This window comes from Telopea speciosissima, chromosome 2, assembly GCF_018873765.1.
Source record: "Telopea speciosissima isolate NSW1024214 ecotype Mountain lineage chromosome 2, Tspe_v1, whole genome shotgun sequence".
In the NCBI taxonomy this organism is placed as follows: Eukaryota; Viridiplantae; Streptophyta; class Magnoliopsida; order Proteales; family Proteaceae; genus Telopea; species Telopea speciosissima.
This window is the reverse complement of record NC_057917.1, coordinates 50,035,784-50,053,313: the sequence shown is the minus strand read 5'-3', so window position 1 is coordinate 50,053,313 and position 17,530 is coordinate 50,035,784. Positions and strand designations below refer to the sequence as shown.

The 17,530-nt window shown below is 37.4% G+C and overlaps 2 protein-coding genes across 2 annotated transcripts; one reads left to right on the top strand and one right to left on the bottom strand.

Moving 5' to 3' along the window:
• The first annotated feature begins 4,286 nt into the window (after positions 1 to 4,286).
• LOC122653114 (3-oxo-5-alpha-steroid 4-dehydrogenase 1-like) lies at positions 4,287 to 5,398 on the top strand. Its single transcript, XM_043847051.1, has 2 exons — positions 4,287 to 4,644; positions 4,863 to 5,398. Exons 1-2 carry the CDS (start codon positions 4,306 to 4,308, stop codon positions 5,331 to 5,333), a joined length of 810 nt encoding a protein of 269 aa, XP_043702986.1. The 5' UTR covers positions 4,287 to 4,305; the 3' UTR covers positions 5,334 to 5,398.
• Positions 5,399 to 9,089: 3,691 nt separating this feature from the next.
• LOC122653113 (3-oxo-5-alpha-steroid 4-dehydrogenase 1-like) lies at positions 9,090 to 13,785 on the bottom strand. Its single transcript, XM_043847050.1, has 2 exons — positions 13,430 to 13,785; positions 9,090 to 9,610 (listed from the first exon to the last, which is right to left on the bottom strand). Exons 1-2 carry the CDS (start codon positions 13,772 to 13,774, stop codon positions 9,140 to 9,142), a joined length of 816 nt encoding a protein of 271 aa, XP_043702985.1. The 5' UTR covers positions 13,775 to 13,785; the 3' UTR covers positions 9,090 to 9,139.
• Positions 13,786 to 17,530: the final 3,745 nt, after the last annotated feature.

Sequence of the window (17,530 nt, the reverse complement as noted above, 5' to 3'; positions counted from 1 at the left end):
GAAGGAGATGATGCTAAGGAGATGTTTTTAAGCTTTTTAGAAGTGTAAATGGATGCATAGCCCATCGAGTCAGCTTCGCAATGGTTCAAACGGCACTTAATTCCGAGTTGAAACGAAGAAGTTATGGTCGTTTCCGTAACGATGCGTGAAAATGGTCTGTAGGGGTTTATTTATAATTATTGACAGTCGGATGGGGACAAAGTGAAACGGAAGTTCGGATTATAGGGGCCTTAATGAAATTATCAGAAGTTACTTTACTGTACCCGAAAGATTCCATTTGGAAGGCTCTGGACAGTCCAACTTCAACTTGAGATATCTTGGGCTCCCCAACTCCGAATTGGATGAAATTTGGGTCTATTTTGTGTGATTTTTCGCAAGGAACACAATGGTGAGACCTATATAAGCACCCCATGCTCCACGTTTTCTGAAGGACAGAATGGGTATTTTATTTATTCTTGAAGGAATCCTAGTCATCACCCTTATTCTCTCTCTCCTCCAACTTCTCAAGGGCACTTCTGAAATTCTACTTGGGATAGATTTATATTTTCTCATCTATGGAAGGTTGAAAAATCAAAGATGCTTTGATTTTATTGCTTGGAGAAGATATCTACAAAGAAAATGAAGCACTTGTTAAAATTGGAAGTTTATTTTTCTAGAAATAGAAGGTCTATGTAAACAATCTTCTCTTCTTCTTCTTTCTATTTTTTTTCTTTTTTCTTAGGATTCAAGGCATTGTAAAAGAGGAAAGAGAAGAGAATATTCTCTTTTCTTAAGGAATATTTCTCTTACACTTCCATCTTCTCTCTTCTCCTCTCTTCCACCTATAAATACCCCCTACCTCTCTTGTAAAAATTTGCTCATTCACTTAGTGAAATTTCTTCTCTTCTTCTCCTTCTAATTTGTGATTTTTGGCTTTTCTAAGTTCTAGTTTGCTTTTATAATTTTTAGTTAATGCTTATAATAGGTTTAGTTTATGCTTTAATTTCAATTTAAGTCTTCAATTGGGTTGTAATTTCTTAATTCTAGTTTAGGTTTTAAGCCTTCTAGTCTAAGTTCTTAAGTTGATGACAAGACTTGAAGATTTAGAAGAGGAGGCCATGGTAAGTTTATGCAAGTATTCAAGGTTTTCATTTACATTCATGCAAGCACATCCAGGTTTTACTATCTAAACTCTCAATCTCAATCTCCATCTCCTCTATCTCTCTTTATCTTCTTCTTCTTCCCCCTCTATTTCTTTTATTTTAATTTTATATGGTTGTGGTTTATGGATGCATTTTTATTCCCTTATTTCTTTCTATGTGGTTAGTATGTGTGGCTGCATTTTTATTCCTTTCAATTCGCTTTAGTTTGATAGGTTAGATGCTCATGTGTTAGGACGCCGATTTAATTCCTTAATTTTGTTAGATGCTTATGAGTTAGGATGCATTGATTTTTGTTAGTTTAATTAGTTTAATTTAACACTTTAATTTGGTTCATTTTGCATTACTTTTAAGTTAGTTAAATACAGTGGCGTATATCTCCTCGTGTTCGACCCGTAGCTACGATTGACTCGTACGCTTGCGGTTTTATTTTAACTTAAACACTTCCCTACCACTTTGGGTATTGGACCCATTCCACTCAAACCACTCTTCAAAAGCAAACATAGCTGTAAATCTGGACTTCGAGGTCTCAATACTCTTGAGTGCAATGTAGTTGGTGGAGAATCTAGTTATGCCCGGCCTCACCAAGTCATCCCCACATTTCTTCCTCAAGAGGTTTAATGCAAACCCATGGTTGTATACAAAATTGGTCATTTGTCTTGCCTTTTTCACAATACTCTATACCAATTTGATCTTCCTCATATCCTTCAGCATGAGGTCTATACAATGGGCATGACAAGGTGTCCAAAATAATCGATACTTACTATTATTCATCAACCTCTCACTGGCCTTCTTGTAGTTGCTTCCGTTGTCTGTTACAACCAGGACAATATTATCCACTTCTACCTCTGCTACCACCTCCTTCAATAACTTATAGATATATTTTGTATCCTTTCAATGGATGCATCCATAGACTTGAGAGATATTGTCCTCCCATCGCAATACACCATAAAGTTGATGATGAACTTTCTTGTGGGACCAGTCTAACCATCACACATGATAGTCACCCCATAGCTCTCCCACATCCCACTCATTTTAGCAATATAGTCTTCAAACTCACTCTTCTGTTGGGATAAATAAACATTCATGATCTCATATGGGGTGGGCCCCTTATACCCTGGGCCAGCTTCAGCAATAGAATCTATCTTAGTCTGATAAAAGGGGCATTGTGCAGTGTTTGCTAGGATGGTATTGTCTAACATCCACTTAGCTATAGATTCCTTCACCATCTCTTTCAAAATTTTCCATGCTCCCTTTAATATAGGCTGATTGTTGCCTTTCTTCCTGTAAACGCTAGGATCCTGGTGTAGTGCAGGGTCAAGTTATGGTGATACTACTAGAGGTGGTGGAGGCAGAGCTGCTCTTGTACTCTGTGATCTGCTAAAGGGACTAGGCAACCCAAGCTGCCTACCACCTGTTCTAGAGGTACCAGCTCCTCCACTAACACCTACTCTTTGTCTCTCTAAGTGGCTCTGCTCCTCAACTGTGCTCGTCTCCAATCCCTAGCCTCTTGCTCAGTCTGTATATCATTAGGAACATAGGTAGGATCATCACTGTCATCATCATCATAATCAACATCATCGTAACCTCCCACTATACTCCTCACTACATCATCAAGTTCTACCCTTGTCTTCTCCCTATGAGTCTTCCTCTTACTCCCTCCCTTCGTGTACTCAATGACGGCCCTAGATATCTCAACAGGGACCATATGGCATGAGACCACTTCAGGAGAATTCCCAGCCAGATGTTGTTTGAGTCTTGTGGCTCCACTTCCCCAAAACTTCTGGTGACAGTAATTGCACTGTATTTTTCTTTTATCCCCATCAATTGGGACTCTGTGCGATCATGCAATGTCATCCCCAGTGCGCTTGGGTGGTCTCTGCTCCCCCTGAGCCTGGCTCTGCTCCCCTTGCCTCTGTCGTCTATTACGTTCTGCCATAATCTAACTTGTTTACTGTTGCATGAATAAAACAATTTATTAATTATTGAAGCACATCAATTCTTTTAGTTTGAGAACACTAAAACAAGTATATAGATATTTAGTATTTTTACCTTAGCCCTTATATTTTTCTCATATTTAAAAATAAAATTTTCAAATATTTTTCAAATAAATATTGGCCTAGCACAACAAAACTGAAAATGATATGCAATGGGCATCACTTAAAAAACATGTAGAATTTACTTTCATATTTTTCATTAATTTTCAAACCAACACCTCATATTTTTCCATATTTTCCCCTTTTTATTGAGTTTTTAAATAATATTCATAATTTTTGAAAATTAAACTAATTAATTATTGGCAAAAAATTATTTTTGACACCGTGAGGCCGTAGATCGGCCATGGTGCTCTACGGCCTCATGTCTAACATATATGAATTGATCCCCATACAGTTTACATAACCCTTATTTTTTTTGTAGGAAAATCAAAAATTTGAAATAAAAAAAATAATAATAATATATATATATATAGAAGAAAAAAAATTCGACACTATGAGGTTGTAGATCGGCCTCCGGTGTTTGAAATACAATAGTTTTATCACTAACAAACATTTATTGATCATATTTTTTAAAAAAAATTAACATATTTGGAGAAATAGTTTTATCAGAAATAGTGGAAAGGCTTCACTGATGTGCTAAGAAGATTCAATACTGTGTTTACCTATCCAAAACCGAAAAGGTTCATTACTGAGTTTCCCAAGTGATTTCGGTCGTAGATGCAGTGAAGCTTCGAAGAAGAAATAAAAAAATACCAAAAACAAGTGAAAGAAGAAGAAATGAGAGTAAAAAAGTGAAAAAAATAAAGGCTTGTGAGCTCAGAAAAATCCCCAAAAAATCTGTTTTACTGGTTTTGCACTACATGCCACGTGGAAAAGTGACCGGCATGGATTTCGGTCTTAAAATGAGTCTTTTAATTAAATGGGTCGGACTCAAAAAGCAGAGTTTTCCGTCTGTTTGGTTCGGTCCGGATCAGGTTTTCCCAAAAAAGGTATAGCTGTCCATCATTACTCCGCCGAAATTAATGGGCCAACTTCCAACTGTTACCCGTTTCAATTTTCAGATATTATATTATATTCAGTCCACCGTCCTCCACTCCTCCACTCCTCCATTTTATATGCAATGCTTTTCTCAGCGATCCAACATGAGAGAGAGAGAGAGAGAGAGAGAGATGAGTTGGTTTTGGTTGCAGGCTATCGTGTCTCCACCTCCTCCATCTATCTTCATCGGAACCATGTCCGCCGTCGGCTTAGTATCACTAGCTTATTGTGGTTACTCCGAGGTAAGTGGTAAACACTTGCAATACTCCAAATTCTGGAATGTAAATCCACAGAAGAAGAAGTCAATAGTGAAGGAGATTACAATCTCTAGCAGAACCGGCATGCTTATCTTGTACACTCCGGCCTTTCTGGCTGGTGTTGCCTCTTTTGCCATTTTTCCAGATAAAGATCTCAGGTTTATGCTTGTTAGTGCAGCTCTCTCCATCCATTTCTTCAAAAGGGTCTTAGAGGTACTCTTTAAAATTCCTTTTTCTAATTTCTTCCTCTTAATTTTCTTTATGTTCCTTATAGTTGGGGACTCCCTAATCCCTATCAAATCTCTTGCTTTAATTTGATATTTGATGAGGAGAGGAGAGGAGAAAAGAAAAAGGGGTCTGGAGAAAAGTTTTAACAAGTAGAATAATCACTCAACAAATTGCCAATTCATTGATTAGTTTCTGCCTTATAGGTGCTCTTTATTCACAAATATAGTGGAAGGATGGTTCTTGATTCTGTCATCTTGATCTCCCTCAGCTATTTCATCAGCACAGTAAGCATGATCTACGCCCAACACTTGACTGAAGGAATCCCTGAACCAGCACTTGATCTGAAGTATGTAGGGGTTGCTCTGTTTTTAGTGGGAATTAGTGGAAACTTTTACCATCATTACCTCCTTTCAAGACTAAGGGAGAAAAGTGATCATGGGTATAAGATCCCCAAGGGAGGTTTGTTCAACCTGGTGATTTGTCCACACTATCTTTTTGAAATTGTAGGTTTTGTAGGAGTCTCCTTCATCTCCCAGACTGTGTATTCGTTTTCATTCACTATGGGCACCATTCTGTACTTGATTGGAAGGAGTTATGTTACCAGAAAATGGTACCTCTCCAAATTTAAGAATTTCCCAAAGGAAGTCAAGTGTCTGATCCCTTTTCTTTTCTGAGTTCATAAGATGGAAACAGAATATATGTAAGGTAATTGAAGAAGTTATTCTTCAATACAGACTATATGTAAGGTAATTGAAGTGTCTGATTTACCATCTTTTCTATATTTGGAAGATTGAAGCTGGATTCTAGAATGAATACAAAAGGGTTATTAATAATTATTGAGAAATAGTTTTCTGTCGGAGTGTGGCCTATACCAGCACTCTGTCTATTTCTATCCTCCTCCCAAAAAGGGGGCAGAAATATCTTTTCATATTGGGAGGAAATAGATAAATTCATTAAGAAAATTAGAAAACTTTTTCCCATAATTATTATTGGACAAAGTTTTCTTTTGCAGGGGATTAAATAAAGAATCCATTTAGCTATTTTTTTAGGATCTATCATAGCAGAATGATTAAATCTTGGTCATTGAATATAATTTATGTGTTAAATTATACATTATATCTTGTATCAACTTCCTTCACTATATATTGGTGCGCTGGATTTATGGTATTTAGTTATGAATAAAAAAAACACTCAACAAGTAATCTACTTCTCTCAATGAGAATATCAAACAGGGAAAATATCCTAAACATGATTAGAGAAAATCCGGAGATGTTATCATGTTTTGTAAACTATTTACAAAAGGTTATGAAAATATTAATTAGCATTAATATTTATTTAATAAAGAATTTGGTGATCCAATAAAAAATTTAGATTCTCTGTATATGAAATTACAACGGACTGAGGAGGATAGTAATTATTTCTATGTCCGGAGGTTTATTATGTGATATTGGTTAGTGGAGAGACTTATACATAATTAACTATTACTTTAGGAAATGTAAGTGTTATATTTATCTTAGATGCATTTATTGATAAATATCTTTAATTGTGAATGAAGGATATTACCCAATATTGTGTTTGAGTTAGATTATCCCAATTGGGTTCCTATCTCTTCCCAATTTAAGCAAGCATAGAACTCTACGTATAATGAATCAGGAGAGACAAGAGGTTGCTTCACTTGAGGATTCTTATCCAAAGTTAGAAACAAGAGATAGAGACAAGAGGGTGAACAATATTAGGAAACAGCGAGTAGTTTCCAACATACTTAGTAAGTTCAGGTATGGCAATAATATGGGAACGATATGTACGGTAATTAATGGGCACATATGGTAATAATACATTTTCAAAAATCCGGTGCAATAAAACGTGTACAACAATTAGTGGTGTAAATGAATAGCCGAAATTCGTTTCCGTATATGTGTCCGTATCCGTTTAGCACTATTCGAATTTGTCCGAAAGCTAAACGGATGCGGATACGAATACGGATAGGCTATAGCTATCCGAAAAACTATATTTACATGTAAATGGATAAAATATCCGATCCGTATCAGTGTCCGTATCTGTATACCACTATCCGAATCCGTCCGATAGCTAATTGCATGCGGATGCGGATGCGGATATAGCACTATCTGAGTTGAATCCGATCTGTTTACATCTCTAACGACAATGATACGGTACGTGTTTTTATATGGTTGCTCTGTAAAAGTTCAAGAGTAAAAATACGGGTTTATCCTAGAAAAAATTAAGGAGCATACTAATTTTTTTTTTTTTGCAATTAAATTCTAATCTCTCATCCCTTCATTAACACTTAAAACTAGGGGTGTGAATGAATAGCCGAAATCCATTTCCGTATCCATGTCCGTATCTGTGTAGCACTATCCGAATCCGTCCGAAAATTAAACGGATGCGGATACGGATAGGCTATAGCTATTCGAAAAGCTATATTTACATGTAAATAGATAAAATATCCGATCCGTATCCATATCCGTATCCGTTTAGTACTATCCGAATCCGTCCGATAGCTAATCGGATGCGGATGCGGATATAGCACTATCCCAGCCGAATCCGATCCGTTTACAACCCTACTTAAAACCAATATGGCTTTCCAATTTGAAATCATTTCTCATTCTTTTGGATCTCTACAGTAGTGGGAACCTAGTGTATTGGCTATGGTTTTTTTTTTTTTCCCTAGATCGGAGATCAATCGGTATTTGATAGGGTAAGCAGGTGATTTTGGAGATCTAAAACCCCTGCTATATCTAAATAGGCTACATTCATTTATGCAAGTCAAGAACCAAACCACTTATTGATTATACTACATAACCAAACAATTGACTGTAAACTGATGCGACTTGAAAGAGCCAAGGTAGGTATTGGTACCAGCCATTAAATATCCACCATTGTCATGGATCAGACACTAGGGTCGGAATCCAGAGAGGTTTTTTTTTTTTGGTAAAAGAATCTAGAAAGTTATAGCTAGCACTTGAACGACCTAACAGCCTATGCTCTCTCTTATGGTGAGTCCAACTTTGGTTTCAAAATTGTAATCGGACTGTAGTATAACACAAGATCAAGAGGATCAGATTGTTTGTTATATGCGATGGTGGAAGTCCAAACCTTGTTGGACTCTTGGATTCTCTAGTACAGATTTGGAACAAGCCCTTACGGTTCCTTAGGATACTACACTCTCAGGGAATACCAGATCGAGAAGGAAATGAAGGATTTTGATTCAATTAGGAAGCTGGGATTCTATGCTTGTGCGTAATCCTCCACTATGAAATGATAAAACCATGAATCGAAAAAAACTAACACAAAAAAAAAAAACAAAAAAAAAAAAAAAAAAAAAAAAAAAACGTAGTTCATGAAGAATTGCAGATCTTATCAAACACAGAGAGAGAGAGAGAGAGAGATATGAAAGATACCTAGCTCTGATGGATATGGATTAGAACTAGAGTCTTTGAGGTTGATTAGGAAACCAGAATGCTTTCCCTAACTATGAGAGTAGATGGTTTACTAGAACTAGAGTCTTCGGGTTTCAGGTTTGGGGTTTTCTCATCGGCTTTTGGGCTTTTAGGTTTTAGTTTTCATTTTGTTTAATTAAAACTCATAACTTTGTATTAATATGCGATTGATATGGCAATTAATATGCATATAATACGGTGTTTCCTCAAAGTCATGTATAAAATTAGACTACTTGATAAAATACGGTAATAGTTGGCTTATTGATTCATACGATCAGATACACATTAATACGACAATTAATATGTGAATTGGACTTAAAAACTATATATGGTTTCCAATAAATAAGGGACGATACGGAGAGGGCCGGCCATGCACTCTCTCTCTCTCTCTCTCTCTCCTTTGGTGTTGAGAATAAGGGTTGTGAACCCTTAAAGTGATTGTGGGAGATAGTCTTCTATGTATTCTTCGTTTAAGAGTTGCATATGTGATTAACTTCTTGGAATCTCTTGAGTTACTAGGTTGTGGAAGAGCTAAGTTCCCTGGGAGGCACTATGCTTCTAGTGTTCAAGGTAATTATTCTTCCTTCCAATTATTGGAAATTTCAAAATACCATATAATTATGTGATGCATGATCATAGGGCAATATGATTAGAGAACAAAACTATTAATTTTTCCACTGCTTTTCCAAATGAACTCTTGTAATAATTAATAATTATTCAGAAGCCTACTATTCATTCCAACTTGCATCTTTTGGATCTACAAATGATGGGGAATCAGAAACTTAACATTCTTCAAACAATTTTCCAATCTCTGAGGTAAGATTTTCTAGTTAATTCCTTTCCTTCAAGAAGAGGGTTGTATCCATAGTAAAAGAAAATGAGTGGTGAAGAAGAACATAAGAACCCCACATGTTTATTCCCTTCAAGGTGAAGCACTTAAACAAAACCAAGAATGTTATATTCTATATAGAAGAATAACTTCTCAAATTAAGTAACATTCATTATGTTTCCATCTTTTGTACTTAGAAAACAAAGGGGATCAGACACTTGACTTCCTTTGAAAGATTCTCAAATTTGGATAGGTACCATTTTCTAGTGGCATAACTCCTTCCCATCAAGTACATCAAAGTACCCAAAGTGAATGAAAAGGAATACAAGGTCTGAGAGATGAAAAACACTCCTACAAAACCTAAAATTTCAAAAAGATAGTGTGGACAAAGCACCAGGTTGAACATACCTTCCTTAGGGATCTTATACCCTAGGTCACTTTTCTCCCTTAGTCTTGAAAGGAGGTAATGGTGGTAAAGGTTTCCACCAATTCCCACAAAAAACAAGGCAACCCCAATATACTTCAGATCAACTGTTGGTTCAGGGAATCCTTGTGTCAAGTGTTGGGCATAGATCATGCTTGCTGTGCTGATGAAATAGCTGAGGGTGATAGGAATGACTGTATCAAGAACCATCTTTCCACTATATTTGTGAATAAACAACACCTGCATGACATAATGATACTCCATCAACCAAATGATTCATGAAATTACATAATAAAATTGAAATATAGAAAATCACACACATATGCTTGCCTATAGGACTATATGTTGGATGTGTGTTCATTAAATTGATTAATTAAGTATTTAATATTATTGGTATGCAAAATATTAATGGGTAATTGGTTGTCCTTAGATTTTAACCTAAAATTCATTCATAGCTAGGGGTTCGACATTCTATTCATATGGATGTCACACGGTGGGTTCTTATGGATTGAGATTTCGAGATACAAGTGTGACTATACATATTATGTGTATGTTGAACTAGATCATATGAGAATATTCAAATGGACTATTTTTTTTTTTGGGTGAATAATTAATTAATTCATTACCAAAGGAAAAGGGGGGGGGGGGGAGAGCGTACAAAGGCACAAGGCCACAAACAAATTACAAGGCCCACCTGAGAGGAGACTAAGCCTGTAAAATCCAAAGCCCAAAGGGCAAAACCCAGAAAAGAAAGCCCAAGAAACAAAAGCCCACAAGAGCTTAGAAGTCTAACTGAAAGAGAAGGGCAGCCAAGTCATTTCCATGTAGGAAACTACAAAGCCTAAGCTAACTATCTCATCTCATCATGGACCAACCACTGAGGCAAAAACGGAGCATCACCGGAGCCAAAGAAACAGCCGCTGTAGAGGGGCGCTAGCCTTGTGGAGTAGCACGGCCAAGCTTGAAGCAGGCAAGCGAAGTGACAGCCACGTCGGAGAAGCACCAGCCTTGCAGAGGGCAAAGGTGACGCGGCTGCCGGCCAAACATAGGTTGCAGATGGCAGACTATGCAGCTGGAAGAAGCACGACATTACCCGAGCGAGCTAGGCGAATCAGACAGAAGACTGACCGAGAAGAGCTTGCAGCCAAGCAGCTGCAATCCAAGGTCGGGGCTAGCGGCAACTAAGAGTTCCGGTGATGAAGAACGTCTCGCGAGAGAGAGAAAGCAAGCAAGCCTAGACTACTAGCACTTCGTGGGACCAAATGAGGAGACCAAACTCAAAAATCCAAAGAAGCAGGGAAGAAAGGAAAGGAGAGAAGTCGAAGAAGAAGGGGAAAGGAGGAAGAAAGGAAGGGCGAGAGGGGGAGGGGGGGAGGAGAAAGAGAGAAGGAAAAGGGGGAAGAAGGGGGAGGAGCAGCCTAGCCGTGAGGCCAGGCTGCTCCTCAGTGACGACGTAGGAGTTCTGGTTTCTTGTTTTGACTAGCAGAAGAATTGATTGCTAAGAAAATCCCTCCAGAGGAAGTTAAAGAAGGTTAAGACGAGAAGAGGTAACTACGCTTTATTCAATGGACTATTTTCAATTGTGTTAGATACAAGATTATCACTAGTAGCTTACGATTGGTCGTCATATCTGAGGTCCTTATAGTTGCGATTAGGCACTATGGTTTTTGGTGTACCAATGGTTGATGTTTTTCTTAAGACTTATATATCCGTGCACTTGATTAATGGTGTTTAACTGTGAATAAAGGAGACGCACAATAAGGAATTTACTTCCCTCAAAAGAAATATCAAAGAGAAAGCGATAGAGATTATCTATACATTGGTGGCATGATTAATAAATAGTTTACAAAATATTTTTGAAAAATATTAATTGGTATTAAAATTCATTTTATGAATGTTTTGAAAATGTTGTAGTGGTCCAATCAACAGTTCAGATTTTTTGTATATGAAATTGCGACAGAGATGGTGACAGTAATTATTTCCATGCCCTTATCCACTGTGATTTTTTTAATTGGAGAGATCTAAGCGTAATTAATTATGATTTTAGAAGATATAAGAGTTATATTTACCTGAGATGTACTTATCATTGAATATATTATACTATGAATTTAAGATATTATCCAATTATATTTTAGGTAGAATATTCCAATGAGATCCTACTCTTATATTTTTGAATGTTTATATGTATTATTTTGGTGATTCTAATAGGATTGGGATTAAGTGTGAGCCTTGAAAACACCTAAGTGTGCTTGTGAACCTAGGAAGCAACCAGGCTTACTGTGAGCATCGAAAACAACTGTAAGGATATGATTGGTGTCGTTGAGAAGAACAATCGATAATGGAAATCCATGAGTGAGGAACTCTTGGTAGTTGACGTAGGTCAAGAGGACCGAAACACTTTACATCTTGTCTCTCATTTTGTGTGTCTATTCAATTATTCACTATCCCCCTCTACCTTCTTTAAAAGTAAATTGCATACGTGTCGATGTCTATACACCATCCAATTCACCCAGGATTAAAATCTTCTGCAGTTCAGGCATCTTGTGGTGCCTTGCAGTTCGGGCCTGAAAGCTTGACACATGAAAGATGCTTCATTCAACGGTGCGGGTTCGATTGACCCAGTTTTTTTTCTTTCTTCTCAAGCTCGGCACCGTTGGATGTCGAATCTTCCATGTATCAAGCTCTCAGGCCCGATCTACAAGGCACCACAAGATTAAGGCACTGCAGAGGATTTTTTTCCATTCATACCCTCCCTCTTGGGTTGCCATATAATCCAACACCGACCTCTTTCTAATTAGGGATGTAAATGGATAAATTCGATCCGCATTCGAATCCATCCGAATCCGTTTAGAGGTATCCGTATTCGACCAAGGGAATATATAGATCCGATCATATCCGATCCGTATCTGAGCCGAATCCAATCCATTTATATCCCTATTTCTAATTTAATAATCAAGCATATAACTCTATGTAGGATGAAATTAGATAGAAGAGAGGGGAAATGACCATGGGCAGCTCCATTTCCACAAGTTTATCTAATAGAAGGGCGGAAATGACCACCCTACCCCCTGCCCGAACACACTGCTCTGATGGGGTCCATCCTCCTCTATTAGAGGAACTAGGGGAAATGGAGCGGGCATGAATGGAGCAGATAAAATAGGATGAGAGGTTGCTTCTTTAAAGAATTCTTATCCAAAATAAGTAGCGAGAGAGAGAGAAAAGATAGAGCATTAAACCCCCATATCTCTCTTTCTCTCTCTAAGTGGAGAGAGTGAGAGAGGACTGGTCTCTCTCTCTCTCTCTCTTTCTCTCAGACCGGTCTCCCATCTCTTACCAGCCCCTCTTTCTCTCATAGAGAGAGCATTAAAAAGGAGAGAGGGAGAGAGCACCGGTCCCCCTTCCCATGCCAGCCCCTCTCTCTCGGACCGATCCTCCATCTCCTACCAGCCCCTCTCTCTCGGACCGGTCCCCCATCTCCTACCAGCTTCTCTCTCTCTCTCACTCACTTAGTCTTCTACGGTTAGGGATCTTCTTCCCTAATTGTAGTGTATTTCTGTCTCTCACTTTGTGTTGTGAGAACAAAGGTTAGGAACTCTTGGAGTGATTGTGGGAGATATAATCCTCTAATGTATTCTTTGTGCAAGAATTGCAAACGTGATTCATTATGAGGAATTCCTTCGCATGTTAGATTGGGGAATGGCCAAGTTCCATAGAAGGCATACGTTTGTGGTGTTTAAGGACGATCTGAAAAAATTTCTTCACAGACAAAGAAACGGAATATTTCACTTCCCCTTTTGGTTAAAAAAATACCTTCTTAGATTTTATTATTTTCCAAAAATACCCTTGGAGATTTCATTTATTTGTCTTTGCATTCGGACAGCAGGAAAGTTCTTGCAACCCGGGTAGCAGCAAAATTTTGTCCAGATCTCTTAGGTAGGATCCATCAAATGTTGGGTGATTCCCACCTGTGCTATTCCATGTTGTTTCATGACTCAAAATTGGGAATAATAAAAATGAATAAGAATTAATTGGCACAAAGGACTTTAAAGAGAAGAGTACCTCTAAGATCCTCTTGAGGAAATGGATGGTGAGAGCTGCATCGACAAGCATAAACCTGAGCCCCTCATCTGGAAAAATGGAAAAAGAGACAACACCCGCTAGAAACGCCGGAGTGTACAAGATAAACATTCCAGTTCTGCCGGAGAGTTCTGTAACCTCTTCCTTCCCTATTAATGTCTTCTTCTTTTGTAGATTATTTACGTTCCAGAACTTGGAGTACTGCATGTTCTTGCCTTTTACCTCCGAGTACCCACCATATGCTAGGGACATTAAACTCACGGCGGACATGGTTCCAATGAAGATGGATGGAGGTGGTGGAAACACAATACTCAGCAACCAACTCATCTCTCTCTCTCTCTCTCATGCAGATGTTGGTATTGCAGTGATAAATTGCACAAAAAATTGAGGACTCTAGACGAGACATCTACATGACCATAAATAAGCCACATCATCATTAAAAAAAATCTGAAAAATTATCAGATTACCCAAATTTGGATTTGGATTTACAAAATTACCCACCCAATGTTTTTGTTAATCGAACTCATCAAATTGAAATTGTGGTCTGTTTTTTTTTATATTTCAAATATACCCAAAACAGTGTGGATCTAAAACTCTAAACGTATGCCATACCTTTTTTATGAGGAATTGTCAATATACAGCCATTTGATATTTTCACTCTCAATCCCCATTCCCTACCTACTTGTGTTTATGTTTAACAGCTAGTGCTATAAATTGATAGCCAAAATTTGTATCCGATCCATGTTCGAATCAGTTTAGGAGGTTCTGAATCTGGAATTTTGGTTTCCGAAAATTATCCGAATCCGTCTGAAGATAGTCGGATTCGGAGTCAGATAGTTCCATATCGGATCAGATAATACCCAGCTAATTTTGTATCCGATTGTAAAATATATTTAATATTTTTTATAAAGACATGATTATTATATAAGTTATTTTGGTAATATGAATCCTAACTCCTAAGTCCTAAGAGTAAGAGTGTAAGACTCCTTTTTTTTTTTTTTTTTTTTGATAAAAACAAAGAAAATAAATTAAACAGATGGCAAATTTTTACATGGTTCATACACATAAGGATTTTTAAAGTATAGGCTTGGTGGGCCCATGAGATGATTGTGGTTGGCGAAAAATCATTCTGAATAGGTCGAAAGACAACGTCCTTAGTCCTTTCAGAAATCTGCAAAAAATAGGTTAGGACCTCCAGCGGCCAAGGAGAATGGGATGGAGTTGGAAGAAGTCCAAGTAGCAGTCTATTTGAGCACTAGACTTCTTTAAGCTTCAACCCTTTTTTCTCTGCAAAATTTAAACCAGCAGTGATTCCAACCAGCTCCTGCTCCATATCATGATGACTTTGATCTTATAGAATCTACAGTGAACAAAACGAATTTGTGCCCATCCAAAAGATCTTAAGTCTCTGGAATTAACTCCTACACATAACAAAACAAGAAATTGTAGAATTGGTAAACTAGGCAAATGATTGGTATGTAATACCTTCTTAAAATAATTAGTTACAACCAATGATGAAAATTGGGGAGGGGAAATATGCAAATCCTTCATCCATTGTTCAATCCTTTTCAATACCACAAAAGGATTAGGTTTAACTGAATATAAAAAGAAATTGTTTTTAGCATCCCAAAGAAAGTAGCAGGTTAAAATAAACACTGAAAAAAACCAGATGAGAATTGATTTGTCAAACTTGTGATTCAGGAAAATATAAATGTTCCAGAGAAGGGTGGGTAATGAGCTCAGTTCTTAGACCCAAAGGACCAGCTGCCCAGATATGTTTGTCCCAATCACAAGAGAGAAAGATATGCCAGGGGGTCTCATCACAAGTGTCACAGAAAGCACAAGTGGGATCGATCTGAGTCCAGTTTGAAATAATATCCATAACCGGAATCCCTACATATAATTCATGCCAGAAGAACATTTTAAATTTAAGATGTAATTAAGCTTCTAAAAAAAATTCCACCAAGAGGAAATAGAAATATCACGATTAGTGGAATAAGAGTGTACTATGTCCTACGAAACTCTAACGAAACATTCAGCCATTCTAAACTTTCTCGGCTTCTCCATTTTTGCACTTCACCGTCGTCCACCGCTCTCTCCACTCTCCAAACCATAACCATTTTTAGGGTTTCAGACTTTTAGGGACCAGTACACCACTCCAGAGAACAATCTCTGCCAGCATCTCCATTCTCCACAACAAATCGACATTTAAGAGATCAAAGAAATCCCTCTGGAGAATCTATTCTCAGAAATTAACCAAAAGTTCGAAGTAACCAACCCCTTCTCCCTCTCTCTCTCTCATCAAAACCCTAATTTCTTCAAGTGGTTAGTATTTCCAATCTCTTCTTTATCAGTTATTTTGTTTAAGAAATCATGTTAGAAGAAGAAAGATTACAGGATGATAAGGAACTTATTATTAGTTTTAGGGGGCGGTGGGAGAAATGGGATCTAAGGTTTTGGTCCTTCTTCCTTGATATTACTTAAGCATATGACATTAGTATTCCACTGTCAACCCTACTCAGTTCTTTCTGTCATGTTTGTTGTCCTTTCAAAATTTCTTCTGTTTATGTGCATTTTCTGTGCTCAAGGTGTTTTTACTTTCACGCAGGTAGTGGACTAGTGGTACATCCTTTCCGACTCTAATTCATCGGAGTGCTCACATTTCTTAATCCTCTCTATTACTGGACATCTCGGTATGGTTCTTTTCAAGTTTCACCCATGGGGTTTCTCTCTGGTGTCTCCCCGATCTTTTGCTACTGGAGTTTGATTAAGACTTGTCTCAACCTATCATCGAGGATTGCCATCTTTTGACAATTAGATCAGCTATTTTTCACAATTTGCTTAGCTGTAGTGTAATCATTTCTTGTCTTCATATGCTTGATCTACTGTAATTTTGAGTCTTTGTCTACTCTATTATTGCATTTCCTTCTTGTAAATCTAGTTATTATATGGTTTTCCCTTTGGAATACCAATCTCTGTGGATCTCTCGTATATCTTGCTTTATTGTGGTTTGTGTTGACGAGTTTTAGTTCACTTAGTTTCTTCTTCAGATCCTATTGTTTTGACTGTAGTTTCTTCTTTTGCATTAGTTTCTCTAGATTGTTTGCTTTTTTCCTTGATCTGTGTTGCTAGGCTTTTGTTCATTTAAGTTCTTTCTAACCTTATTGTCCTTTGTATGTTTTCTATCCTTTGTCTTAGATTATTCTAAATCCATCCTTGTCTGATTTTCTATGATACAATTTCATTTTGAATCCTTTATACTTGGCTTTTAGATTCAATTAAATATTCTTTTTATGACCTCATTTTGTCTGAAGCTCCCTCTCTTTTAGGATTGTTTACTTCTCTTCTTGGTTTCAAGTGGTCATTTTTGGCGTCCTTTGTTTCTTGCATGGGTAATTTGTTTCGGTTTCTTTGGATTATTTTCTTTAGTTCTTTTGTTATCCGTTTCTATCCATGATTCTTTAGATTTTCTCTGTGACTTCGTTTCTGATTGTATGAGTATCATCAGTCATTTCTGATTTAGTATACATTGTTTGGTGTCTATATTGTTGATTCATTTTAGTTTTGCATTTCTGATTTGTGATTTTATTTTGATACTTATGCCTTTAATTTGAATTTTGATTCTAAGTTTGCATGATTGATCAAGTTGATTTTAACTTGCTATAAAAATTCTTTGTGATGAGCTATTATATTCCCTTTCTAGATTTGGTTTAATTTGATAAAGGATTGTATTGAGAAGTTTAGTTTCTTATTAATGAGATTAAGAACTTGATTTGCGGCCCAACATTAGTTAAGGATAACACCAAGATGTCTAAGGTTCAAATTAGTTCGACCCAACATCCTATGGTTGGATTTTGGTAATTCCAGGCAAGATGTGAGCTTCAACTACTGAGTGCGTCGCGGCTATGGGTCGTGGCAAGAAAGCGGGTATCGGAAGTAAGAAAGGGGATCATTGTGGTGACGGAGGAAAGATGGGGGTCTGCAGCGGTAATGGAGGTAAGAATGGGGTTCCTGCAAGGTTGTACATGGAAACCCTGAGGGAGACACGTCGGTTTCAAAACATGGTGGGATTGCTTGCCCATC

What these genes read in the sequence shown, in the direction of transcription:
- LOC122653113 (XM_043847050.1), bottom strand. Translation starts at nt 13,774, where the DNA reads ATGAGTTGGTTGCTGAGTATTGTGTTTCCACCACCTCCATCCATCTTC. An exon ending in TCCTCAAGAGGATCTTAGAG is followed by an intron (nt 9,611 to 13,429) that starts GTACTCTTCTCT and finishes TATGTCATGCAG; the next exon opens with GTGTTGTTTATTCACAAATA.
- LOC122653114 (XM_043847051.1), top strand. Translation starts at nt 4,306, where the DNA reads ATGAGTTGGTTTTGGTTGCAGGCTATCGTGTCTCCACCTCCTCCATCT. An exon ending in TCTTCAAAAGGGTCTTAGAG is followed by an intron (nt 4,645 to 4,862) that starts GTACTCTTTAAA and finishes TCTGCCTTATAG; the next exon opens with GTGCTCTTTATTCACAAATA.